Genomic DNA, 21,966 nt, shown 5'->3' on the forward strand with positions numbered 1-21,966 from the left:
ACAGCAGCCCCCTGAAAGGATTACAGCTCATTCTACTAGAGCTGTGGCTTCCACCTGGGCCTTTAAAAATGAGGCCTCTGTTGAACAGATTTGCAAGGCTGCGACTTGGTCTTCGCTTCACACCTTTTCAAAATTTTACAAATTTGATACTTTTGCTTCTTCGGAGGCTGTTTTTGGGAGAAAGGTTCTACAGGCAGTGGTTCCTTCTGTTTAAGTTCCTGCCTTGTCCCTCCCATCATCCGTGTACTTTAGCTTTGGTATTGGTATCCCACAAGTAATGGATGATCCGTGGACTGGATACACTTAACAAGAGAAAACATAATTTATGCTTACCTGATAAATTTATTTCTCTTGTAGTGTATCCAGTCCACGGCCCGCCCTGTCCTTTTAAGGCAGGTCTAAATTTTAATTAAACTACAGTCACCACTGCACCCTATGGTTTCTCCTTTCTCGGCTTGTTTCGGTCGAATGACTGGATATGGCAGTGAGGGGAGAAGCTATATAGCAGCTCTGCTGTGGGTGATCCTCTTGCAACTTCCTGTTGGGAACGAGAATATCCCACAAGTAATGGATGATCCGTGGACTGGATACACTACAAGAGAAATAAATTTCAGGTAAGCATAAATTATGTTTTTTAGATATCGTTTGTTGAAGAAATAGCAATACATATGGGTGAGCCAATCACACGAGGCATCTATATGCATGCACCAATCAGCAGCTACTGAGCCTATCTAGATATGCTTTTCAGCAAAGAATATCAAGAGAATGAAACAAATTAGATAATAGAAGTAAATTAGAATGTTGTTTAAAATTGCACACTCTTTCTAATTAATGAAAGAAACATTTGGGGTTTCATGTTCCTTTAAAGGGACAGTACACTGTAAAATTGTTTTTATATGAATGTATTTTCAATGACTTGTTATACCAGCTGCAGAGTATAAAATGTATGAGAAATTGCATTTTTCGGTTTATTTGCATATATGAAGTAGCTGGTTTTGTGCTTTTAAACCACAGCCTATTACAATGGGTTGAGCTTCAGGTAATATTAGATCTCATTATGTTATCACTTTTATTTACACAGACTTGCTTCCATATCTTATATTTGTCTGTAAAACTAAAGCTCAATACTTAGAGAGAACAATGGAAAATTATGATTTTATTACTTAACTATCATGCCCCCCACTGAGAGTGTAATCTCTTCTGCTGGCTGCGTTTACTTAGGCTATTCAATAGAATATACTCCAGTATAGAAACTTTCACAATAGGTTGGGTTACCACAGGCTAAATCAGCTATTTCAAATGCCAAAATAGGGGTAAAGGAGCTACTTGTAAACATTTTAAAACACTCCAGCAGGTAAAATGAATCATTGGGAACAATTTAAAGGGGAGAACATTTTTGGGTGAACTGTCCCTTTAAGTACTAACTAAAGTAGTACGAGTAGACTTAAAGGGACAGTATACACCCATTTTCATATAACTGCATGTAATAGACATTACTATAAAGAATAAGATGCACAGATACTGATATAAAAATCCAGTATAAAACTGTTTAAAAACTTACTTAGAAGCTCTCAGTTTAGCTCTGTTGAAAAGCTAGCTGGAAAGCCCACTGCAAGTGGGAAATAAGACCCTCCCCCTTCTTTTGCATATGAAAAGACCCTTTACACAAACAGGAGCAAGCTGGAGTAGGTATCTGACGGTATTCTCCTAAAACTTTGGGGCTTGGTTAGGAGTCTGAAAATCAGAGCAATGTTATTTTTATTGGCTATATAAATAGATCATCTACACAACATTTATACAAAGAAAAAATGAGTGTATAATGTCCCTTTATGTACTAACTAAATTAGTATGAGTAGTCTTTGGTAGACCTAAGTACTAACTAATGAAGTATGAGTGGTATTTGGTAGACTTAAGTACTAACTAAAGTAGTATGAGTGGTATTCGGTAGAGCTAAGTACTAACTAAAGTAGTATGAGTAGTCTTTGGTAGACTTAAGTACTAGCTAATGAAGTATGAGTGGTATTTGGTAGACTTAAGTACTAACTAAAGTAGTATGAGTAGTCTTTGGTAGATTCAAGCACTAAAGTAGTATGAGTAGTACTAACTAAAGAAGTATGAATGGTCTTTGGTAGACGTAAGTACTAACTAAATTAGTATGAATGGTATTTGGTAGACATAAGTACTAACTTAATTGGTATGAGTGGTATTTGGTAGACCTAAGTGCTAACTAAAGTAGTATGAGTAGTCATTGGTAGACTTAAGTACTAACTAAAGAAGTATGAGTGCTATTTGGTAAACTTAAGTACTAACTAAAGTAGTATGAGTGGTCTTTGGTAGACTTAAGTCTACCAAATACCACTCATTCTTCTTTAGTTAGTAAAGAAGAACATTGGAATGGGAAATATTAATATTTTCATCTTGGGCTAGCAATTTTGGTTTGCACATGTGTATGGTTTTAGTTTTTTTCCCACTTTTTTTGCTCCATTGAGTTATGTGTGGGGAATTAGCTAAAGCGTACGCAATATGCTAACTTCGGCTTTTTATGTGCGCACATTTTAATTTCAACTTGTAATAAAAGCGCTACACAACGTGCGCTAAAGACTTATTGCTAGTGGAGTTAGCGCAAGAGCGAGAAATACTGCTCCACTTGTAATCTGGCCCTTTACAAGTAAAAATATGATTGAAGCTCAATGGAGTATTAATTAGCGCTACGGAATCTGTTGGAGCTCTACAAATAACTGATAATAATAATAATTGCTAACACATATTTTTGTTATTTAAGTAGTTACATAATAATTATTTAGTTTGTGAGAGTATTAGAACTGAAGATGATGTACTGTTTTTTCTCTACTTAGTCATTTTCTAGGAGCTCTTGTTGAAGAGTCATTACTCATCAGAAGTAACAGACTTTGTGTAATCTTTATTGAAATTTACTCTGTTTTTTGTATTCTTTACTCTTGTGTATAACATTGAGTAAAATGGGAAGAAAAAGACTGGTTTTGCTTTATATTTTGTCTTATTCAGTTTGAAAGCATCATCTTCCGGCAGTCTTGGTGTCCCCCAGTGTTAATTTTGACGGCAAATTTCAATTTAGTCTTAGTTTTAGTCTTTTGACTAAAATGCCATTTTAGTTTTAGTCGTATTTTAGTCATCTGAATTGTTTTAGTTTTAGTCTAGTTTTAGTCGACTGAATCTCCAGTAGATTTTAGTCGACTAAAGGCTGTGACACACTGCAAGCGATGCGGCGCGAGGCAAAGCAGCTGCTTCGCACCACGTCGCATCGCTTCTGAAGTTCAATTATTTCATCTCTGAGTGCTTAGCTACGCGACCTGATGCAGCAGAGTGCTCAGAGATGAAAAGGCAGGACACACTGAGCGCGCACAGCTGCATCTACACGCTGCGCACCGCTCCGCTTGCAGTGTGTCACAGCCTTAAATCTCCAGTAGGTTTTAGTTGACTAAAATCTAAGGGGTTTAGTTAAAGTGTAATGCATTATTTAAGCATTTCTCTATAATTTGCAAACTGATTATATACTCCAGGAGTAAACTTAACACCTGCTATTATTTATGGTATTAAGGTTTAAACATGCAGTACATACACAAATTTAGACGTTGTGATATGTAACGTCTTTATTAAACTTTAAAATATAAAAAAACTAAACTTTAAACTGTATTGGCTGTATTGCACATATTACCCAATATAAAAACTTTAACTTTCTCTGTTAATAATTAAAACAAGTATCAAGTAACTCAACACAACAAAAAGTTTCTGCAGCTAGCACAGGCACAGCATTACTTAAACCGATACTCGTGGGTTATTCTTTTTTCTATAGGAAGAATCAATTAATTGTTCACAGATTTGAAAAAATTTCGGCAACGATATTAGCACTGCTCTAGAACTTCCAAACTCATTATATACTCCTGGAGTAAAGGTTTATTAACCTGATTTTATTTATGGTTTGAGCATGCAATACAGAATTTAACAGATTTAACTGTTGTGGTATATAATGTCTTTATTTAGCTTAAAATTTAATAAAATTAAGTTTAGTAAATTCTACAAAAGAGCAGTAATTAGATATGGATTGATTATAACACCTTGCATAAAATGTTTTTGTCAGCAAATTTTGATTTAGTTTTAGTCATAGTCTTTTGATTAAAATGTCATTTTGATTTAGTTTTAGTCATAGTCTTTTGACTAAAATGTCATTTTAGTTTTAGTCGTATTTTAGTCATCAGAATTTCTTTAGTTTTATAGTCATTTTAGTCAAGTTTTATTCGACGAAATTAACACTGGTGTCCCCTGGCTGGTTGCTAGGCTGTTTTCTGACACATAGGGGCCGATTTAGCAAGCCCTGTATACACCCATTTTCATATAACTGCATGTAATAGACACTACTATAAAGAATAAGATGCACAGATACTGATATAAAAATCCAGTATAAAACTGTTTAAAAACTTACTTAGAAGCTCTCAGTTTAGCTCTGTTGAAAAGGTAGCTGTAAAGCCCACTGCAAGTGGGAAATAAGACACTCCCCCCTCCCTCTTCTTTTGCATATGAAAAGACCCTTTACACAAACAGGAGCAAGCTGGAGTAGGTATCTGACGGTATTCTCCTAAAACTTTGGGGCATGGTTAGGAGTCTGAAAATCAGAGCAATGTTATTTAAAAATAAGCAAAACTATACATTAAAAAAAAAACTTTATGGGCTATATAAATAGATCATCTACAAAACATTTATGCAAAGAAAAAATGAGTGTATAATGTCCCTTTAAATGCATCTGTTTCCGCATGAGTCTTCAGGCTCGCCGGAAACGGGAGCTAAGTGCTTCTTAACTCATCCGCCACCTCCGAGGAGGCGGACAGCAATTAGCTTGATCAGATATGATCGGGTTGATTAACACCCCCTGCTAGCAGCCAATTGGCCGCGAATCTGCAGAGGGCGGCATTGCACAAGCATTTCACAAGGAATGCTTGTGCAATGATAAATGCCGACAGCGTATGCTACAGCGGATCATGTCCGCCTGCACATTAGTAAATCGGCCCTATAGGCTAATCTGGTACACTGTGATCTCTCCTAGTTCTCAATTCATGTTTTATCTGGCTGTTTTGGGATTGGTACATTTTCTCTGTGTTTTAACCTTATGCACTTTACTCTTAGGTTTTCTAGCATTAAACAACTGCATTGCTTGTTAAATGTTCAAAATTCCCCTTTAGACACTATAGCAACTGGATTATAATACACTAAATAGAAATAGGTATTATCTTGAATTCACATTGTTATCTGAGCGAATGTGTCTTTCACTGTCGAAAGCCCTAATGCTAACACCTGTGGGGTGATTCTTCAGTGTATTGTAGTGTTTCCTTATTCAGGGACAGATTACTAGTGGCGCTCGTCTGAAGTATTGTAATTTTAAAAGTAAACGCGATCGGTTGAGCGCAATTGAATTTAACGTGCACTACCTCAGAGCTCTAACACTTTTTATTCGAGAGTAACAGTTAACCAAACACATTTAAAAAAAAAATCATTTAGAATTACAGTTACACTCACAATAACACCATCTAATAAAAATTATTTAAAAAAAAAATTGCATTCAAAAGTTATAAGGGCTCAAAGATCTCCTGTGTTAGAAAAAAAAAAGGACCGCAAAGGGCTTTAACATAGAGATACATATATGTACATGTCTTAATATGTATATAGTCATATTAGGGCTGCACGATTAATCGCGGATGCAGGTTTTAAACCGCGATTAATCGCTGCGGTTAAAAACCCGCGAGAGTAGGTGATTTATAACCCCGCCCACTATGATGTCACCTATGACTAGTGCTGTACTAGCTCGCACCTTTGGCCGGGGGCGGAACAACCGGTGATGGATATTTTTTTGCTGCCGCTCGGAACTTCCTCCTTCTGACTGACTGCATATTTAGTCTCTTCAGGAGGAGTCTGGGAGTCTGCAGCGCGGCAGTGAGACTGGAGTGGCAACCGCAGAGAGGAGGCTCACATCACGGCTCAGGCAAGGCAAGCACAACGATGGACACATGGTGACTGACTGAGCTGAGGCTGAGGGGGGGCCGGGGGGCAGCCGTGTCGGATCTAGCTGGAGGAATAGCCGGCCATGCAGTGCTGAACGGACTAGCAGCTTTATAATAAACTATTACTGCAGGTTATGGGAGTGGCTTCTATAATAAAACATTAGGTGCAGAGCTTACTTACTTTATAACATAATATTACATCTTGCACAGAGCTTGCTTGTTCTCATATACTGCACTGCACAAAATAGAATATTACTGCATGCTATGGAGCATGATTACTTGCAATATTTCTACAGGCACAGAGATTGCTCACTCAGTGTAATAAAATAATACTGTAGGTTATAAATATAAATATATATATATATATATATATATATATATATATAAAAATTGTCACCAAGCACTCACGTTCCTTATGTTTTTCTGCCCAGGTGCGGTGCATATATATAAATACAATGTCCAAATAATAGAGACCGCACTGGTGGGACTTAAGGTAAAACACCTCAGTGATTTTTAATAACCTGTAACGTTTCGGGGTCTCCCCCTTTGTCAAACATGTTTACATGAATACAGATGTACACATATATAGAAGTGCATCGGAGCCCTTTGCAGTCAAGTATATGAAAATATTTATGCAACAGTCATATTTAGTAAAGTGTTTAACTATGTATTTACATAGGGGAACATATTTAAGAATAAATAGAACATATTCCGCTATGTGAACAACATTGGAATGTGAAATGTCAGGTTAGCGCACTTGAGAAAACACAATTGCGTTTGCTCGCAAGTAAGTTGTACGTTAACGCAATTGCGATATTCTTAGTTCGGCTTTTTGCGACTGTCGGATTAGTGCACAATCAAGAATTTTTTTACTTTCAACTTGTAATACGAGCGCTACCCGACACGTGCAAAAAGTTTACTTGTGGCGGAGTTAAAGGGACAGTAAAGTCATAATTAAAGATTCATGATTTAGAAAGAGCAGTATAGTGAAAATACTGATGTTTTAGCAAACGGCTACTGTCATTGCATAGAAAATCTGAAGTCATGTGAAGTACAGGTTTCTAAGTAATGTATAGATAAAGATTAAATCATTGTAAATAACTGCACAATACCTGCATTACAGTACTGCAAAATGACCCCATTGCAGAATAATAATCGTTCTAAACAGCGAACCAATGGCAAAGTCCGTATAATTTTGCATTTTTTAATAAAGTTTTTTTAACAACAGTAATCAAAAAGAGTTCAGGATTAATCAGTAATTTATCATGAAAACTTGTGTACATAATAGTGTTTTTAAAATCTTTTACTAGATTTAAGGTACTATGGTAACTATACACTTATCATTTATGCAGGTATTTTTCCAATCTCTTATCCATGATTTTTTTTCTCCCCATACGTCACACAATAAACTGATGTTCTTGTTTGTATCACTGTTTGCAGCTGGCAGAACACCTGGCCCTGTGTCCAGAAGCTGAGATAGAGTGTCCCTTTGTAAACTATGGCTGTCATTTTAAGGTACTTATGAATTGCCTTCAGCACTGTCATCTCTCACATTATTCTTCACAGTCAGTTCCAATTGCTCTGTATATAAATGAAACAGAAAATAAATTATATCATGCTCTATTTAAACATAATAAAAATACAGTTTTACATGTGGCCAATAAGGGATAGATATGAATTAGCTCACAGTGCAGTATGTAGAAGTGTGAGGGCTCATAAAACAATGAAAGTGAAGTACATTTCAAAGTTTTAAAGGGATATGAAATCCAGAAAGAATTATTTTGTGATTCAGACAGAGCATACAATCTTAAAAATGTTTCCAATTCACTTCTGTTATCAAATTTGCTTCGTTTCCATTTTATTCTGTGTTGCAGAGATACCTAGGTAGGCATCTGAACTACTATATGGCAAAAAAATATTGCAGCCATCTAGTGCTTTTGCAAATGGATAGCATTCTTGCGAAACTGCTGCCATATCGTGCTCTAGAAATGGGCTGGCTTCTGAGCTTACGTCCCTGCTTTTCAACAAAACATACCAAGAGAATAAAGAAATAATAATAATAGAAGTAAATTAGAGCAGGCAATTTTAAACAGCTTTCTATCTGAACCATGAAAGAACATTATGGGATTTCATATACCTTTAAATAATGCATAATTATACATTTGGCGTAGATTACAAGTGGAGCACAAAAATATTAGTGATATTGTGCACTAACATCCCTCAAGTTAAAGGGACAGTTCACCCAAAAATTTTCTCCTATTTAAATTGTACCCAATGATCCATTTTACCTGCTGGAGTGTATTAAATTGTTTACAAGTAGCTCCTTTACCCCTATTTTGGCCTTTGAAATAGCTGATTTAGCTTGTGGTTTCCCAACCTATACTGAAAGTTTTGATACTGGCGTCTCAGCTATTGAATAGCCTAACTAAACACAGCCAGCAGAAGAAATTAAACTCACAGTGGGGTGCAGGATAGTTAAGTAATACAATTATAATTTTCCAATGTATTGAGCTTTAGTTTTCCAGACAAATGTAAGATAAGGAAGCAAGTGTGTGTGCACAAAGTGATAACATAATGAGATCTGATATTAGCTGAAGATCAACCCATTGTAATAGGCTGAGGTTTAAAAGCACAAAACCAGCTACTTCATATACACAAATAAACCTGAAAATTCAATTTCTCCTACATTTTATACTCTGCAGCTGGTATAACAAGTCATTGAAAATACATTAATATAAAAACAATTTTACAGTGTACTGTCACTTTAAATCAATAGTGTTTTTGCGCTCATATTACGAGTTAAAAGTAATGTATAAGTGCTTAAGCAAAAGTTTAGACTGTGCTAAAATTTTGATGTTGGATACTCGAGATGCGCTAAATTCCTTACCTTGTAGACCTCTATGGGGATGCGATGAAACATTTGTGTCGACTACTGCTCTAATCTGAAGGTTTGCTAAACCAAAGGTAAAATTGTGTAGTTCTTCACTTACTTTTAACTTCACATATATACATACACACATATATTCTTATTCTATAAAGATACAAAGACACACACAAACATATACCCCTTTGAGCCCTTCCCACTAAAGCACCTTCTCATATACCACATTCCTTTAATTCACTGTTAAAACTTTTTTCCCCCAATAATAAACTTTGGTTTTACATTTGATATGTATAAATATGATTTAAATACTTGTATATATTATACATGTTTTGTTATGCATATATTCAAGCATTAAAACAGCATTGTGGCTGGCCCTCCTATGTGCCCCCACCCAACTGTGATCACTTGGTTTTCCCACCACCTCTCTGAACAGGATTTCCCCAGCTCCAGCTGGCCCTACTACAGACCGTCTGGCTCTGCCTACTGAAAAATCAGTACTGGCCAACCGACACTGCCCTCCTGTCACAGCCCGCCTACAAAACACCTGCGGGCCTCTGTTAAGTGCCCCTCCCCAATAAATATATCCTGGAGACACCACTGCTCTGGTACTGCAAGTAAAAACGCACTGCAAACAGATTATATTAAAGGTTACTATAATTAAAGGTTTATTAGTTCCTCTTAGGCTTTGGCACAGCTTCTCCTAATGCAGCAGGTTTAGAACACACCTTTCTTGAAAAATCCCTGAACAATTTTGAGTATGTCTCTTTAAGATGTTATCCTCAAAGAAAATATCACAAGAATGTTTTCTCTCTTAAAAGAACACTGAACCCACATTTTTTCTTTTGTGATGCAGATAGAGCATGAAATTTTAAGCATCTTTCTAATTTACTCCTAATATCAAATTTTCTTCATTTTCTTCATTCCCTTGGAATCTTTATTTGAAATGCAAGAATGTAAGTTTAGATGCCTGCCCATTTTTGGTGAACAACCTGGGTTGTTCTTGCTGATTGGTGGATACATTCATCCACCAATAAAAAAGTGCTGTCCAGAGGTCTTAACCAAAAAAAAGCTTAGATGCCTTCTTTTTCAAATAAAGATAGCAAGAGAACGAAGAAAAATTGATAATAGGAGTTAATTAGAAAGTTGATTAAAATTGCATGCTCTATCTGAATCATGAAAGATAAAATTTGGGTTCAGTGTCCTTTTAACCCTAATTCTATGTGTCATGACTTTACAATGAAGAAAGCCTAGACGATATTAAATAATAAACAAACAAACATTACTTTTCTGAAACTGTCTATTGAAGTAAATCATGTATAATAGATTACTTTGGTATTGTCAACAAGATATCAACATGAGATACAGATCACTTTAGTGGCAATGAAAGCATCTCATCCTGCCACATTGCTGTTGTTACTCACAATATAGCCTATAGTGTTAGAAAAAGACATAAGGGGTAGCAGGATTTGAGAATGGTAACAGTGTTAATAGGTCAGTTTTCACATAATAACTGAATTAATGTCCTATTAGTACAGAGCACAATTAAACATACTGGGACTTCAGACTTACTCTGTCTGACCATTAACACGAAACCTTGCTCTCTGTTCATTCCCCTAAGCGCTATTCACTGTTCTTCCCTATTCAAGCAGAATAATTGTACATTAATGGGACCATAAAGTGAAAATTAAAACATCTTTTCATTATAATTCTGTTATTAAATTTGCTTTGTTCTCATGGTATCTTTAATTAAATAGTAAACCGAAGAGCAGTAATACAATACTGGGAGCTAGCTGAATAAATTGATTGAGACAAGGCATAAATGTGTAGCCAGCAATCAGCATCCTGCTCTCAATAGTGCATTGCTGCTCCTGGGCCTACCTAGGTATGCTTTTCAACATAGGATAGCAAGAGAACAAAGCAAATATGATAATAGTAAATTGGAAAGTTGATTAAAATCTTATGCTCTTTCTGAATCATGAAAGTTTAATTTTGACTTTACTCTCCTTTTTTTAGGAAATTATGGCTTTTTAGTCAATTATTAAACATTTTTAAAACTACATATTTAAATCCTGAAGCACCAAATATATTGGTTTCTAAAATCTCTGTCTCTTGTAAATTCTAACTTGTTTTTCTTTTTTGTTGATAGGTAAAACAGGGGAATATAAAGGAGCATGAAGACCAGTTCTTGAGGGAGCATATGCTATGTGTTTTGAACAAGAATACAAAACTAGAAGGACAGGTACGCGGCTGAGTATTCGCTTCTTTAAGGACGAAATTAACTAACTTTTGGTAGATAAAATATTAAAACATTAATAAAAGTTATTAAACACACTGTAAAATATTCTATATACTGTAATACAAAGAATATATCTATATATTTTACAGTATGTTTACTAATTTTGAATACTTTTTATTCATTTTTTTGTATTATATTTGTAATATTTTAATAACACGCTTTAAGATTACAAGTTTTCATGTGTGCTAACCAGATTGCATTAAAATCTAAATTGAAAATAATTTAATTTCCTTCTTAATACAGGGAGAGTCCACAGCTGCATTCATTACTTGTGGGAAATACAGAACCAGGCCACCAGGAGGAGGCAAAGACACCCCAGCCAAAGGCTTAAATACCTCCCCCACTTCCCTCATCTCCCAGTCATTCTTTGCCTTTCGTCACAGGAGGTTGGCAGAGAAGTGTCAGAAGATTTCGGAGTAGTTCCTTAGGAAGGGTATCTGCCATTTGAGATGGGACTGGAGTTTTAAGTAGTCTTGTCAGCCTCTCAGTGAGAGCTTTTCCGAAAGTTAGTCTCGAGATGCAGGGAGAGTCTGTCTGCGAACCCATCCAGACTCATAATAACAGCTCCTTAAGCAATCAGTGTTGACAAGTTTCACTACCTGCTTTCTTCACTCAAGTCCATGTCAGAAACGCTGCTACACTCTTGAAGGACCGTGTTACTGTTCCACGGCATAGATTCCGGTAAGATCATTTAATTTTTTACACATATTGCAAACGCTAGAAGACAGGGTCACAGTGTGGCTCCTTTTATCTATATGGAATCAAGGGTTAATATCTCCTGAGGGGGATTATGAACAGTTGGGTTTAATCATATATTCTTTATTTGATTTTATGCTTTTTGTGTAAGATGTTTATGGGCTCTTAGACTGAGATAGAACATACAGGTTTCACTTTCGCTTTGAAGGTTGTGCAGCTTAAAAGCTTAGCGCGCTTTTTCTCATAGCAGGGACGGTCCTGCATTGCACCATGTGACCGGAATGGTCGAGGCTTTCATTTCCGTTCTCTTGAGAGTTACTACTGGAGAGGAGTTTTATCTCTGTTCTGTATGGGTCATAGGAGGTGGTGAGTGCCCCAGCCATTGGGGGTATAAAGGTGCCGCTTTTTTTATTTAAAATAAAGTTCGTTTTCTCTGTAGTCCTCTGCATATCGTACTTTAGCTATGGAGGATTCTTATTCATTAGAGGGTTCTCCCTCTATTTCAAAGAGTAATGCCTGTTTATATTGTGAGGGAGCTCTGGAATATCCGCCCTCTCAATTATGTTCCATATGCCTTGATAAGGTTATTATATCAAATAAGGTTGACAACTGTTCGCTGTCAGCCATCCACATTCTGACAGGTGGGGAACGCCGGAGATAGATCTCATGGCGTCCCGTCTCAATACCTAGCTACCTAGATATGGGTCGAGTTCCAGGGGTCCTCAGGCAGAGCTAATAGATGTATTAGCGGTGCCTTGGAGGTTCAATCTAATTTCTCTTTTCCTGCCATTACCACTCCTTCCTTGAGTGGTGGCTCGAATCTTTCAGGAGCAGGCATCAGTCATACTGATTGCTCCATCGTGGCCACGAAGGATATGGATCGCGGATCTAGTGGGGATGTCACCATCTCCTTCTTGGAGGTTACCTTGTCGCAGGGATCTGCTGGAACAAGGCCCCTTCATTCATCAAAATCTAGATTCTCTGAGGCTGACTGCGTGGAGATTGAATGCTTAGTCTTAGCCAAGAGAGGGTTTTCTGAGAGTGTAATCGATACTCTCATTCAAGCTCGTAATCCAGTTACTCATCGCATCTTTCATAAAGTGTGGAGGACCTACTTATTCTGGTGTGAAGAGCGTGGTTTGTCCTGGCACAAAGTAAAGGTTGCCAGGATTCCTTCTTTTCTCCAGGTTTGACTGCAGAAGGGCCTCTCAGCTAGTTCCTTGAAGGGACAGATTTCGGCCCTGTCTGTTTTACTGCACAAGAGGCTCGCTGAGCTTCCGGACTAGGATCAGGCCGGTGTTTAGATCTAATGCTCCTCCTTGTTCTTAAAGTTTTGCAACGGTCCATTTGAGCCTATGCATGAGGTTGACATTACGTTTTTTGTCTTGGAAGGTTCTTTTTCTACTAGCTATTGCTACTGCACGCAGAGTCTCTGAAATTGCTGCCTTGCAATGCAACCCTCCTTATCTGGTGTTCCATGCTGATAAGGCTGTTCTACGAACTAAGTTAGGATTTCTTACTAAGGTTGTGTCAAATCGCAATAGGGCTGCATAATTTAAAACCGCAATTAATTGCTGTGATTTAAAAAACGTGAGAGTTCGCCATTTTTTGCTAAAAAAATCCTCAAATACATAGCAGATGCAGTTAACCCCACGGCTGCCAAAAAGGCTAAAACTGCAGTCCCCTCTGCTAGCTAGCTGCTGGGTTAACTGCATCTACAATGTATTTGATATCAGCAAAGCACAGTATTTCTGAAAAGAGCAACCCCCCACCCCTACTGCTATATGCCTGTATTGGATTCCTGCACAGGAGCAGAGCTCATTATCAGTCAAGATAGAATGTTTAAAAAAAGAAGAAAAAAATAAATAAATATATATATATATATATATATATATATATATATATATATACACATATACAGTACATACACACACACACACACATATGTGTGTGTGTGTGTGTGTATATATATATATATATATATATATATATATATATATATATATATATATAATTGTGTGTGTGTGTGTGTGTGTATATATATATATATATATATATATATATATAATATACAGACACACACATATGTGGTTTGTATTTTTATGCTCCCAGAGTGTATTGGACATTGAGACACATGTACATTAAGATTCTGTAGTCTTAAATAATTTTCTTATTGAAAAATTAAGGTGTTATAGTCATTTACAAGAAAATTGCGATTTTTTATTTTTTTTTGCCCATATCGCCCAGCCCTAAATTGCAACATCGATCAAAAATTGTGGTTGCTTCCTTATGTCTTAATCCTTCTTCATCGAAGGAACGTTTACTGCATAATCTGGATGTAGTTCGTGCCTTGAAGTTCTATCTTCAGGCTACAAAGGAATTTAGACAAACTTCTTCTCTGTTTGTTATCTATTCTGGGAAGCATAGGGGTCAGAGGGCCTCTTCGGCTTCCTTATCTTTTTGGTTGAGGAGTTACAAGTTTGATGTTTTTGCTTCTGCTGAAGCAGCCTTCGGGAGAAAGGTTTTGCAGGCTTTGGTGCCCTCAGATTAGGGGCCGCTTCTCTTTTTTTACCCTCCCATTAGCATTCAGTGTCCTCTGTAGCTTGGGTATTGTTTCCCACAAATAATGAATGCAGCTGTGGACTTTCCCTGTATTAAGAAGGAAAACATAAATTATGACTTACCAGATAATTTCCTTTCCTTCAATTCAGAGAGAGTCCACAGCTCCCGCCTGTGTTCTCCGATGGGCGGCCCTAAATGTATTTTGTTTTCTTCTGGCACCTTTTTCACCCTAATATTTCTCCTTCTTTTTCCTTGTTCCCTCAGCAGAATGACTGGGGAATGAGGGAAGTGGGAGAGGTATTTAAGCCTTTGGCTGGGGTGTATTTGCCTCCTACTAGTGGCCAGGTTCTGTATTTCCCACAAGTAATGAATTCAGCTGTGGACTCTCCCTGTATCGAAGGAAAGGAAATTATCTGGTAAGTCATAATTTATGTTTTTTATTATTATATATTTCTATATATATCTGCTGATACTGTTCATGTAAAATACATGTCTATAGCTATATATAACTAACTCGCAGCTAGATTACGAGTTGTGTGTTATGAGTGAAAAAGCATCGTTATGGCTCTTTTTCACTACCGCTGGTATTACAGGTGTTGTAGGTATAGCTGTACCGCACACCTTTTTGGCCGTCACGCAACGTAAGTACCGCACTTTTTAAAAAGTCCTTTTTCAATGGGACTTCCACAGCGCCGGTATTACGAGTTTGCCTGGCAGGCCCAAAAGTGAGCGGTACAGCCTATAACTACAAGATCTGTACCACCACCTGAAAGTCAGTAGTTATGAGTTAACCGATCAAGTATAAGGACTGCCCTGAAGGTTGGAAAATCAGATCAACCGGTAGCCCGACACTTTTTGGAGAGAGGACATACCGTTACGGACTTGAGATTCCCTATTATAGATCATGTGCCGGCACCAAGAAGAGGGGGCAACAGAGCCAGATGGATAAATTAACTGGGAACCCTGGCACCCAGGGGTCTCAATGTCCAATCTGGGTGGCAGGCGTTCCTATGACAGACTCTCCTCATGCAAGGACACTACAGGAGATCTAATGAGTCTTTGATCACATTCATCCATGAGAGTACACGATTTCATGATACCATATGGTGACCTTGTTGTCTAGCCATTCATCAACATGTATTAAATTTCAATCCAGCATGTTGGTTAAGATATTATCCATCTGTTTGTCAATACACTGTAGGATCCAAGTATGGTGAATCTTTGGGTCTATATAGTCTTTCATGGTGGATAGGTATTTCGTATATTTATTCACCATGTTGGTCTATAGATGCTCCATCTGTTTGTTATAACACAGTAGGATCCGATAGCAGCGGAACCCAGTGTTATTATAATGTTGCATATAGGATATTTTGGTTTTAGTAAGAGCCCAGTTTTTGGTCTCCTTTTTTTAAATGTTGGTGTTAATGTTTGGTTCTTATTACACTTACACTTTTCTATTACACTTACACTTTTTTGTTTTCGTGGTCCCACTTCTACCATTCCCAGATCAGGTGGGTGTTGGGCTCCCGTTGTGGCATATATGGATATTGGAGTCTTCACTAGGATGGGTCTATAATTTATATTTAGGATCTGGAGTAGTGACCCTCCAGGTACGACTTGACACATTTGGGTATGATTACCCTGGCCCATTATAGGTATATGTTGGAGATACACATTTATCACATTTTTCTAGTTGGATAGTTGTTTGTCACAGTTGTGTACGGTTGTTATACGTGACATAGTGTTGCACGTGAATTCTATTTGGTCTGACCGCATAGGGGGGTCTTAAGAGTATGGTAGATCTTATAAATATAAATATTTTTTATCTAGTATGGTCACCTGGTTTGGTCATTTAATTTGGTCATTTAATTTGGGGCATATTACGTCATCGGTGGAGTACTGCGAGTGAATGGAATAGAGTGGTTGATGTGCTAGATACACATTCCATATCCGCACTTAGTTTATAGATTTGCCGAACGGTATCGGTGGAGGAGCTGATAGTTGATGACCATTATGATGATATGGATTTGGTCGTTCGGCTGTGATCAGACTCCCTTATGGTGGGCCAGTTTGTGTTTTAATTTTATATTTATTTTTATGTTTTTTCTAGTGTGTAAAGCATAGAGCTGGGTAATGTTTCCCTATTAGAGATCGGTGTTATACTGACAGGTTCGGGAGGCTTGCTCTTTCGAGTTGTTGTCACAGGATGCCTATCATTCTCCTAGCCTATAGGAATGGAGGTGTGTCTTTGAGGTACCTATTAGTTCTCAGGGGAGGTGCTTCTGAGCAGTCTGTATGAGAGTGTTCTTTGTAACACGGCGGTTTAGCTGCTCTTTCGATCGGGCGGCTGGTGACGCAGCGTCTATTTGGGAGATGGAATAGGGTATCTCGGTGGTGCTAAGATTGCCGTTATTGCCTCTATTAGTGACACAGACATGGAGGGTTTAATGTGGTTACCATAGGGATTACAATCACTTCCGGTTGGCCCGCTCTGTCTGTTTAAGGTGTGGTTGTCATTCAGCCAATAGTGAGTTCTGGAACGTGGATTGTTCCAATGTTTGGAACCCTGCTGATTGGGGGAGTGTGATGTTAGTGGGATCACGTATCATTATTGAGATAGAGACACAGAATATTGTTGTTTTTTATTTCATTTTTATTAAAAAATCTTATTAATATTGTATTGTATTGTATTCAACACATGAGCCAGTTTTGTTTTATGATTGGTTCACCAATATTGTAATGGATTCACACTTGGGTTATTTATATGGTATTACCCTTTTTGCACACGGTCTCCAGTGATTGGTGACCGCAATGGGGAGGGGCCTACAGGCCTTTATAAGTTTGTTCATTTGCACTTTAGTGTTGTCAGAAGAAGGGACGTTTGAGGTCCCGAAATGTCACAAATAAACATTTGTAACACAGATACTCGAAGTCCAGTGAGTGCTTCATTTCTTTTTCCGTTTGTATACTCCTTAAAGGGACACTATACCCAAACATTTTCTTTCATGATTAAGGTAGAGAATACAATTTTAAACAACATTCCAATTTACTTCTATTACCTAATTTGCTTCATTCTTTAGATATACTTTAATGAAGAAATAGCAATGCACACGGTGAACCAATCACAGGAGGCATCTATGTGCAGCTACCAATCAGCAGCTACTAAGCATATCTAGATATGCTTTTCAGCAAAGAATATCAAAAGAATGAAGCAAAATAGATAATAGAAGTAAATTAAAAAGTTGTTTATAATTGTATGCTCTTTCTAAATCATGAAAGAAAAAAATTGGGTTTCATGTCCCTTTAAGAGCACCCTGGCAGTTGCAGGACGGTGGTGAGAGTGTATATACCTTTTGAACTTTGGCTTATATATATAATCTCTTAGGGACGTGCAAATATTTGGAATTCACATTCACAAGTGAAACAGTGCCCAAAAATGGCCATGGTTTGCACAAATCCAGATATTTGTGTTACACTTTTACTAAATCTGGAGCTGAAATTAGCTGAATACCGCAGACTGAATTCCAAATATTTGCGCATCCCTAATAAATATTTACGTCGATTCCAATATAAATATATATATATATATATATGTCTGTGTGCCTAAAAAGAAAACATGGAAATGGGCTGCACTCTCAAACTGAACTGGTTACACATCCTATGACCCTGCAAAACTCACAGCCCTGGGTACTAACAGCACTTACAGCCAGCTGCACAGCTTTCAATGACTCAGGCAGTTAACCCCAGACCAGCTATGGGAAATTACAAAACAAAATTATTAACACATATAAACTCTGGCAAGTCTCTTGCAAGCACACAGCTAGATTAAAAGCAACATGGAAGAGTTAGTTATAGCATTTGGCCAAATAGTGTTATGCCCAGGACCACGTCAAGGTCGTCTCTTTCTCCCTCGGTCCCTTATATACAGCAACAAAATGCATGCCTTCAACCAAACACACTGAGATACAAACAAGGGTGACACAAGCCCTGTGTAATTTCCCTAGACTTATGCAAAACACGGAAATGGACCCGGAGTGCAGTCCATTTCACAAAGGGCCCGTGCCACCCTTGTTTGTATCTCAGTGTGTTTGGTTGAAGGCATGCACTGTGTGCACACATACATACATATATACACATATTTAGACATTGAAATATGCAATATAATTTTTAAACAATTTTAATAAAAATACTTGAAATTCCTATGTTCTTCACTTAGAAGAAAATGTTATATATATATATATAAATAAACATTTTTTTCTAAGTGAGGAACATAGGTATTTGAATTAATCCTAACACACCTTCGGCTTTAGAGCAGTGGGCCTAGTGCACTTTCAGCTTAGCACTCAAGCAAAAAAAATAGAAATAGGCTTTTTTTTAGTGTGCTAAATTTTTACTTGCTATTGATTTACCTTGAGCGCAGTTATCGCTTCACTTGTAATCATGGACATAGTTTGCAATAAACATTTGTTTAATAATAAAATACTCTAAAAATTAGAACACTTTATTATGACAATATAATGTTCCTTTAAAGGGACAGTATACACTCATTTTCATAGAACTGCATGTAATAGACACTACTATAAAGAATAAGTTGCACAGATACTGATATAAAAATCCAGTACAAAACTGTTTAAAAACTTACTTAGAAGCTTTCAGTTTAGCTCTGTTGAAAAGGTAGCTGGAAAGCCCACTACAAGTGGCAAATAAGACTCTTCCCCCCCCCCCCACCCTTCTTTTGCATATGAAAAGACCCTTTACACAAACAGGAGCAAGCTGGAGAAGGTATCTGTCGGTATTCTCATAAAACTTTGGGGCTTGGTTAGGAGTCTGAAAATCAGAGCAACGTTATTTAAAAATAAGCAAAACTATACATTTAAAAAAAAACAAAAAAACTTTGTGGGCTATATAAATAGATCATCTACAAAACATTTATGCAAAGAAAAAATGAGTGTATAATGTCCCTTTTAGTCAGTTTATTGGGCCCAAATTTTTAGTATCCTTGACTTCATGAAATGCCCTTTTGTTCTTTCACTCCTGTTTCCTGGATACCTGTATGTGTAGCTTATTGAAATACTGTGTTATGTGTAGCCTGACATCGACTCTATGATTTTGTGTATTTAATTTTTTTACATTTTATTTTATTCCCCAGATGTTGGAATTGCAGGAATGTTTGAAACAGAAAGAAAATAAAATCCAACAATTATCAGACAAGGTGATGTGGTGTGAAAAAGAATGCAGACAATTTATGCAGAATATGGGTGCAAATGGAAACCATCTTGCCAGCGCACAGGTGATGAAATTGATGTTTCTTTTTATATTATTTTAGTTGCATTTTGTTACCAAATAAACTATATAATAAGTTCTGTATATACAGGTATACCTCACTTTACAGCGCTAACCTGGAGCTGAAGTTCAACCCCCAAGGACTTTGAAACAGTGCTGTACTCATCGTGAGATTGCAAGAAAAGTGACTGGCACCATTTTGTTATGCGCAGTTCACCCTGTTTACAGCATTACAGTGCAATCTGTGTCTCATTGTTGTAGTCAGGCAAATTGTACTACAGTAATTGTCACTATTTTACATGTACAGTATTTATTGAATACTGTGCTGTTCTAGTGTTAAACTAAACTTAGCCCTATTGCACCTCTAATATATGTTAGATAAAACATGTTTTCAATTTTATAAGCACACTGGCAAGTGAAAAGAAAGCTAAAATGACATTGTTTTACTATAAGGCGGTTTTCACTTTACAGCGGGGTTCCAGTCTCTAACCCGCTGTATGAGCGAGGTATACCTGTATTCAATAAAAAAACAGTAAACCCTTATCTTATTGTGTGCTATGGTTGTGGGCTATAAAATGCATGGAAGAAACAATACAAGGGATTGTTTAGCCAAGTTAAAACTCCTATATAAACCAGTACATTGAGTTTGTGAAAGCTGATATGTTTGTCAGTGATAGTCAAAAACTTAACAATAATTTATGAAATCCAAGAAGCCATTACTGTTATGATTTACTCCAGACTCATAAAGGGGGGGGGGGTGTTCCTCAGTTTTCTAACTGGTTTTTCAATTTGTCCAGGCTTTATTTTGACAGACTATGTGCCAAAATTATGTGGACACCTGAACATCACACCTATATGAGTTTGTTGGACATCCCATTCCAAAACCATGGGCATTAGAATGGAATCCCCCTGTTGTTGTTTCCACAAGATTTGAGTCTTGTGGAATTTTGTGACTGTTCACTAATAAGAGCTTTTGTGAGGTCAGGTACTGATGTTGGACGAGAAGGTCTGACACAATCATTATTCCGGTTCATCCCAAAGGGGTTGAGGTTAGTGCTTTGTGCAGGCCATTCAAGTTCCTCCACACCAAACCATTTCTTCATGAACCTCACTTAGTGCACAGGGGCACAGTCATGCGGGAACAGGAAAGAGCCTTCCCCAAAGCTGGAAAGTCTAAAAGGTCTTAGTTCCAGTGAAGGGTCTTCTTAATGCTACAGTATACAAAGGGGACTAGCCCAAACCCTAAAAAAAACAGCTCCAGAAGAATACACCTCCTCTACCAAACTTTACAGTAGGCACTATGCATTCCAATAGGTAGAGTTCTCTTGGCATCCACTACCCAGATTCTTACTTTAGACTGCAAGATAGTGAAGCATGATTCATCACTCCAAAGAACAGTTTTCCACTTCTCCAGAGTACAGTGGTGGCGTGCCTCACACCACACCAGCCGATTAGTAAATATAAGGCTTGTGTACAGCTGCACAACCATGGAAACCCATTTCATGGAACTCTGTAGTGAGTGATGCAACAGAAAGGCAATTTTTTTTTACAAACTATGTGCCTCCACACTCAGCGGCCTCACTCTTTTGGTTTAAATGGTCTTAATGGCTGGGCTGTTGTTGCTTCTAGGTGCTTCCACTTCACAAGAGTAGCACAACAGTTGACCGGGGCAGATCTAGTATGGCAGAAATTACACAAACTATCTTGTGGTAAAGATGGCATCCTATGACAGTGCCATGTTTTTAAAGTCTCTGAGCTCTTCAGTACGACCCATTTTACTGCTAATTTTTGTCTATGGAGATTTCATGGCTATGTGTTGGAGTTTATGCATTGGGTGTGGCTGAAAAACCTGAACTCAATAATTGGTTGGGATGTACACATACTTTTGGCCATATAGTGTAACTTACATTATTTCAACTACACTAAGATTTCATTCTGTCCAGAAGCACTTACGTTCAGCATTGGAGGGTAACTGGTGCATTAGAGCATCAAAACAAATGCTTCTGAGTGAATAATGAATACAGCACTTTTTAAGAGATTCTTAACAGTCCTCATCTAATGGTATCCCACTGGAACAAGGCTGAGGTTTTGATGATCCCAAACTGCTCATTGTAATGTTCTTTGAGCATTATATACTGTATATAATTACTATTTTTATATTGTTATAATGTAGCTCTTGAAATGTCATTGGCATATGTAAAATAGATCTGAAGTTT

At 37.3% G+C, this 21,966-nt stretch overlaps 1 protein-coding gene across 6 annotated transcripts in view; it reads left to right on the forward strand.

The window, feature by feature from the left end:
* TRAF5 (TNF receptor associated factor 5) overlaps positions 1 to 21,966 on the forward strand; it is a 319,757-nt gene that overhangs the window by 275,154 nt on the left and 22,637 nt on the right. For 5 of the 6 annotated variants that reach the window (XM_053712398.1, XM_053712400.1, XM_053712397.1 and 2 more), the window contains 3 exons: positions 7,470 to 7,544; positions 11,060 to 11,152; positions 19,617 to 19,757. In XM_053712398.1, the coding sequence (XP_053568373.1) occupies positions 7,470 to 7,544; positions 11,060 to 11,152; positions 19,617 to 19,757 (309 nt within the window). The remainder of the gene's footprint in view (positions 1 to 7,469; positions 7,545 to 11,059; positions 11,153 to 19,616; positions 19,758 to 21,966) is intronic. The other variant, XM_053712401.1, reaches the window with a different exon arrangement.

Source organism: Bombina bombina, chromosome 4, assembly GCF_027579735.1.
Source record: "Bombina bombina isolate aBomBom1 chromosome 4, aBomBom1.pri, whole genome shotgun sequence".
In the NCBI taxonomy this organism is placed as follows: Eukaryota; Metazoa; Chordata; class Amphibia; order Anura; family Bombinatoridae; genus Bombina; species Bombina bombina.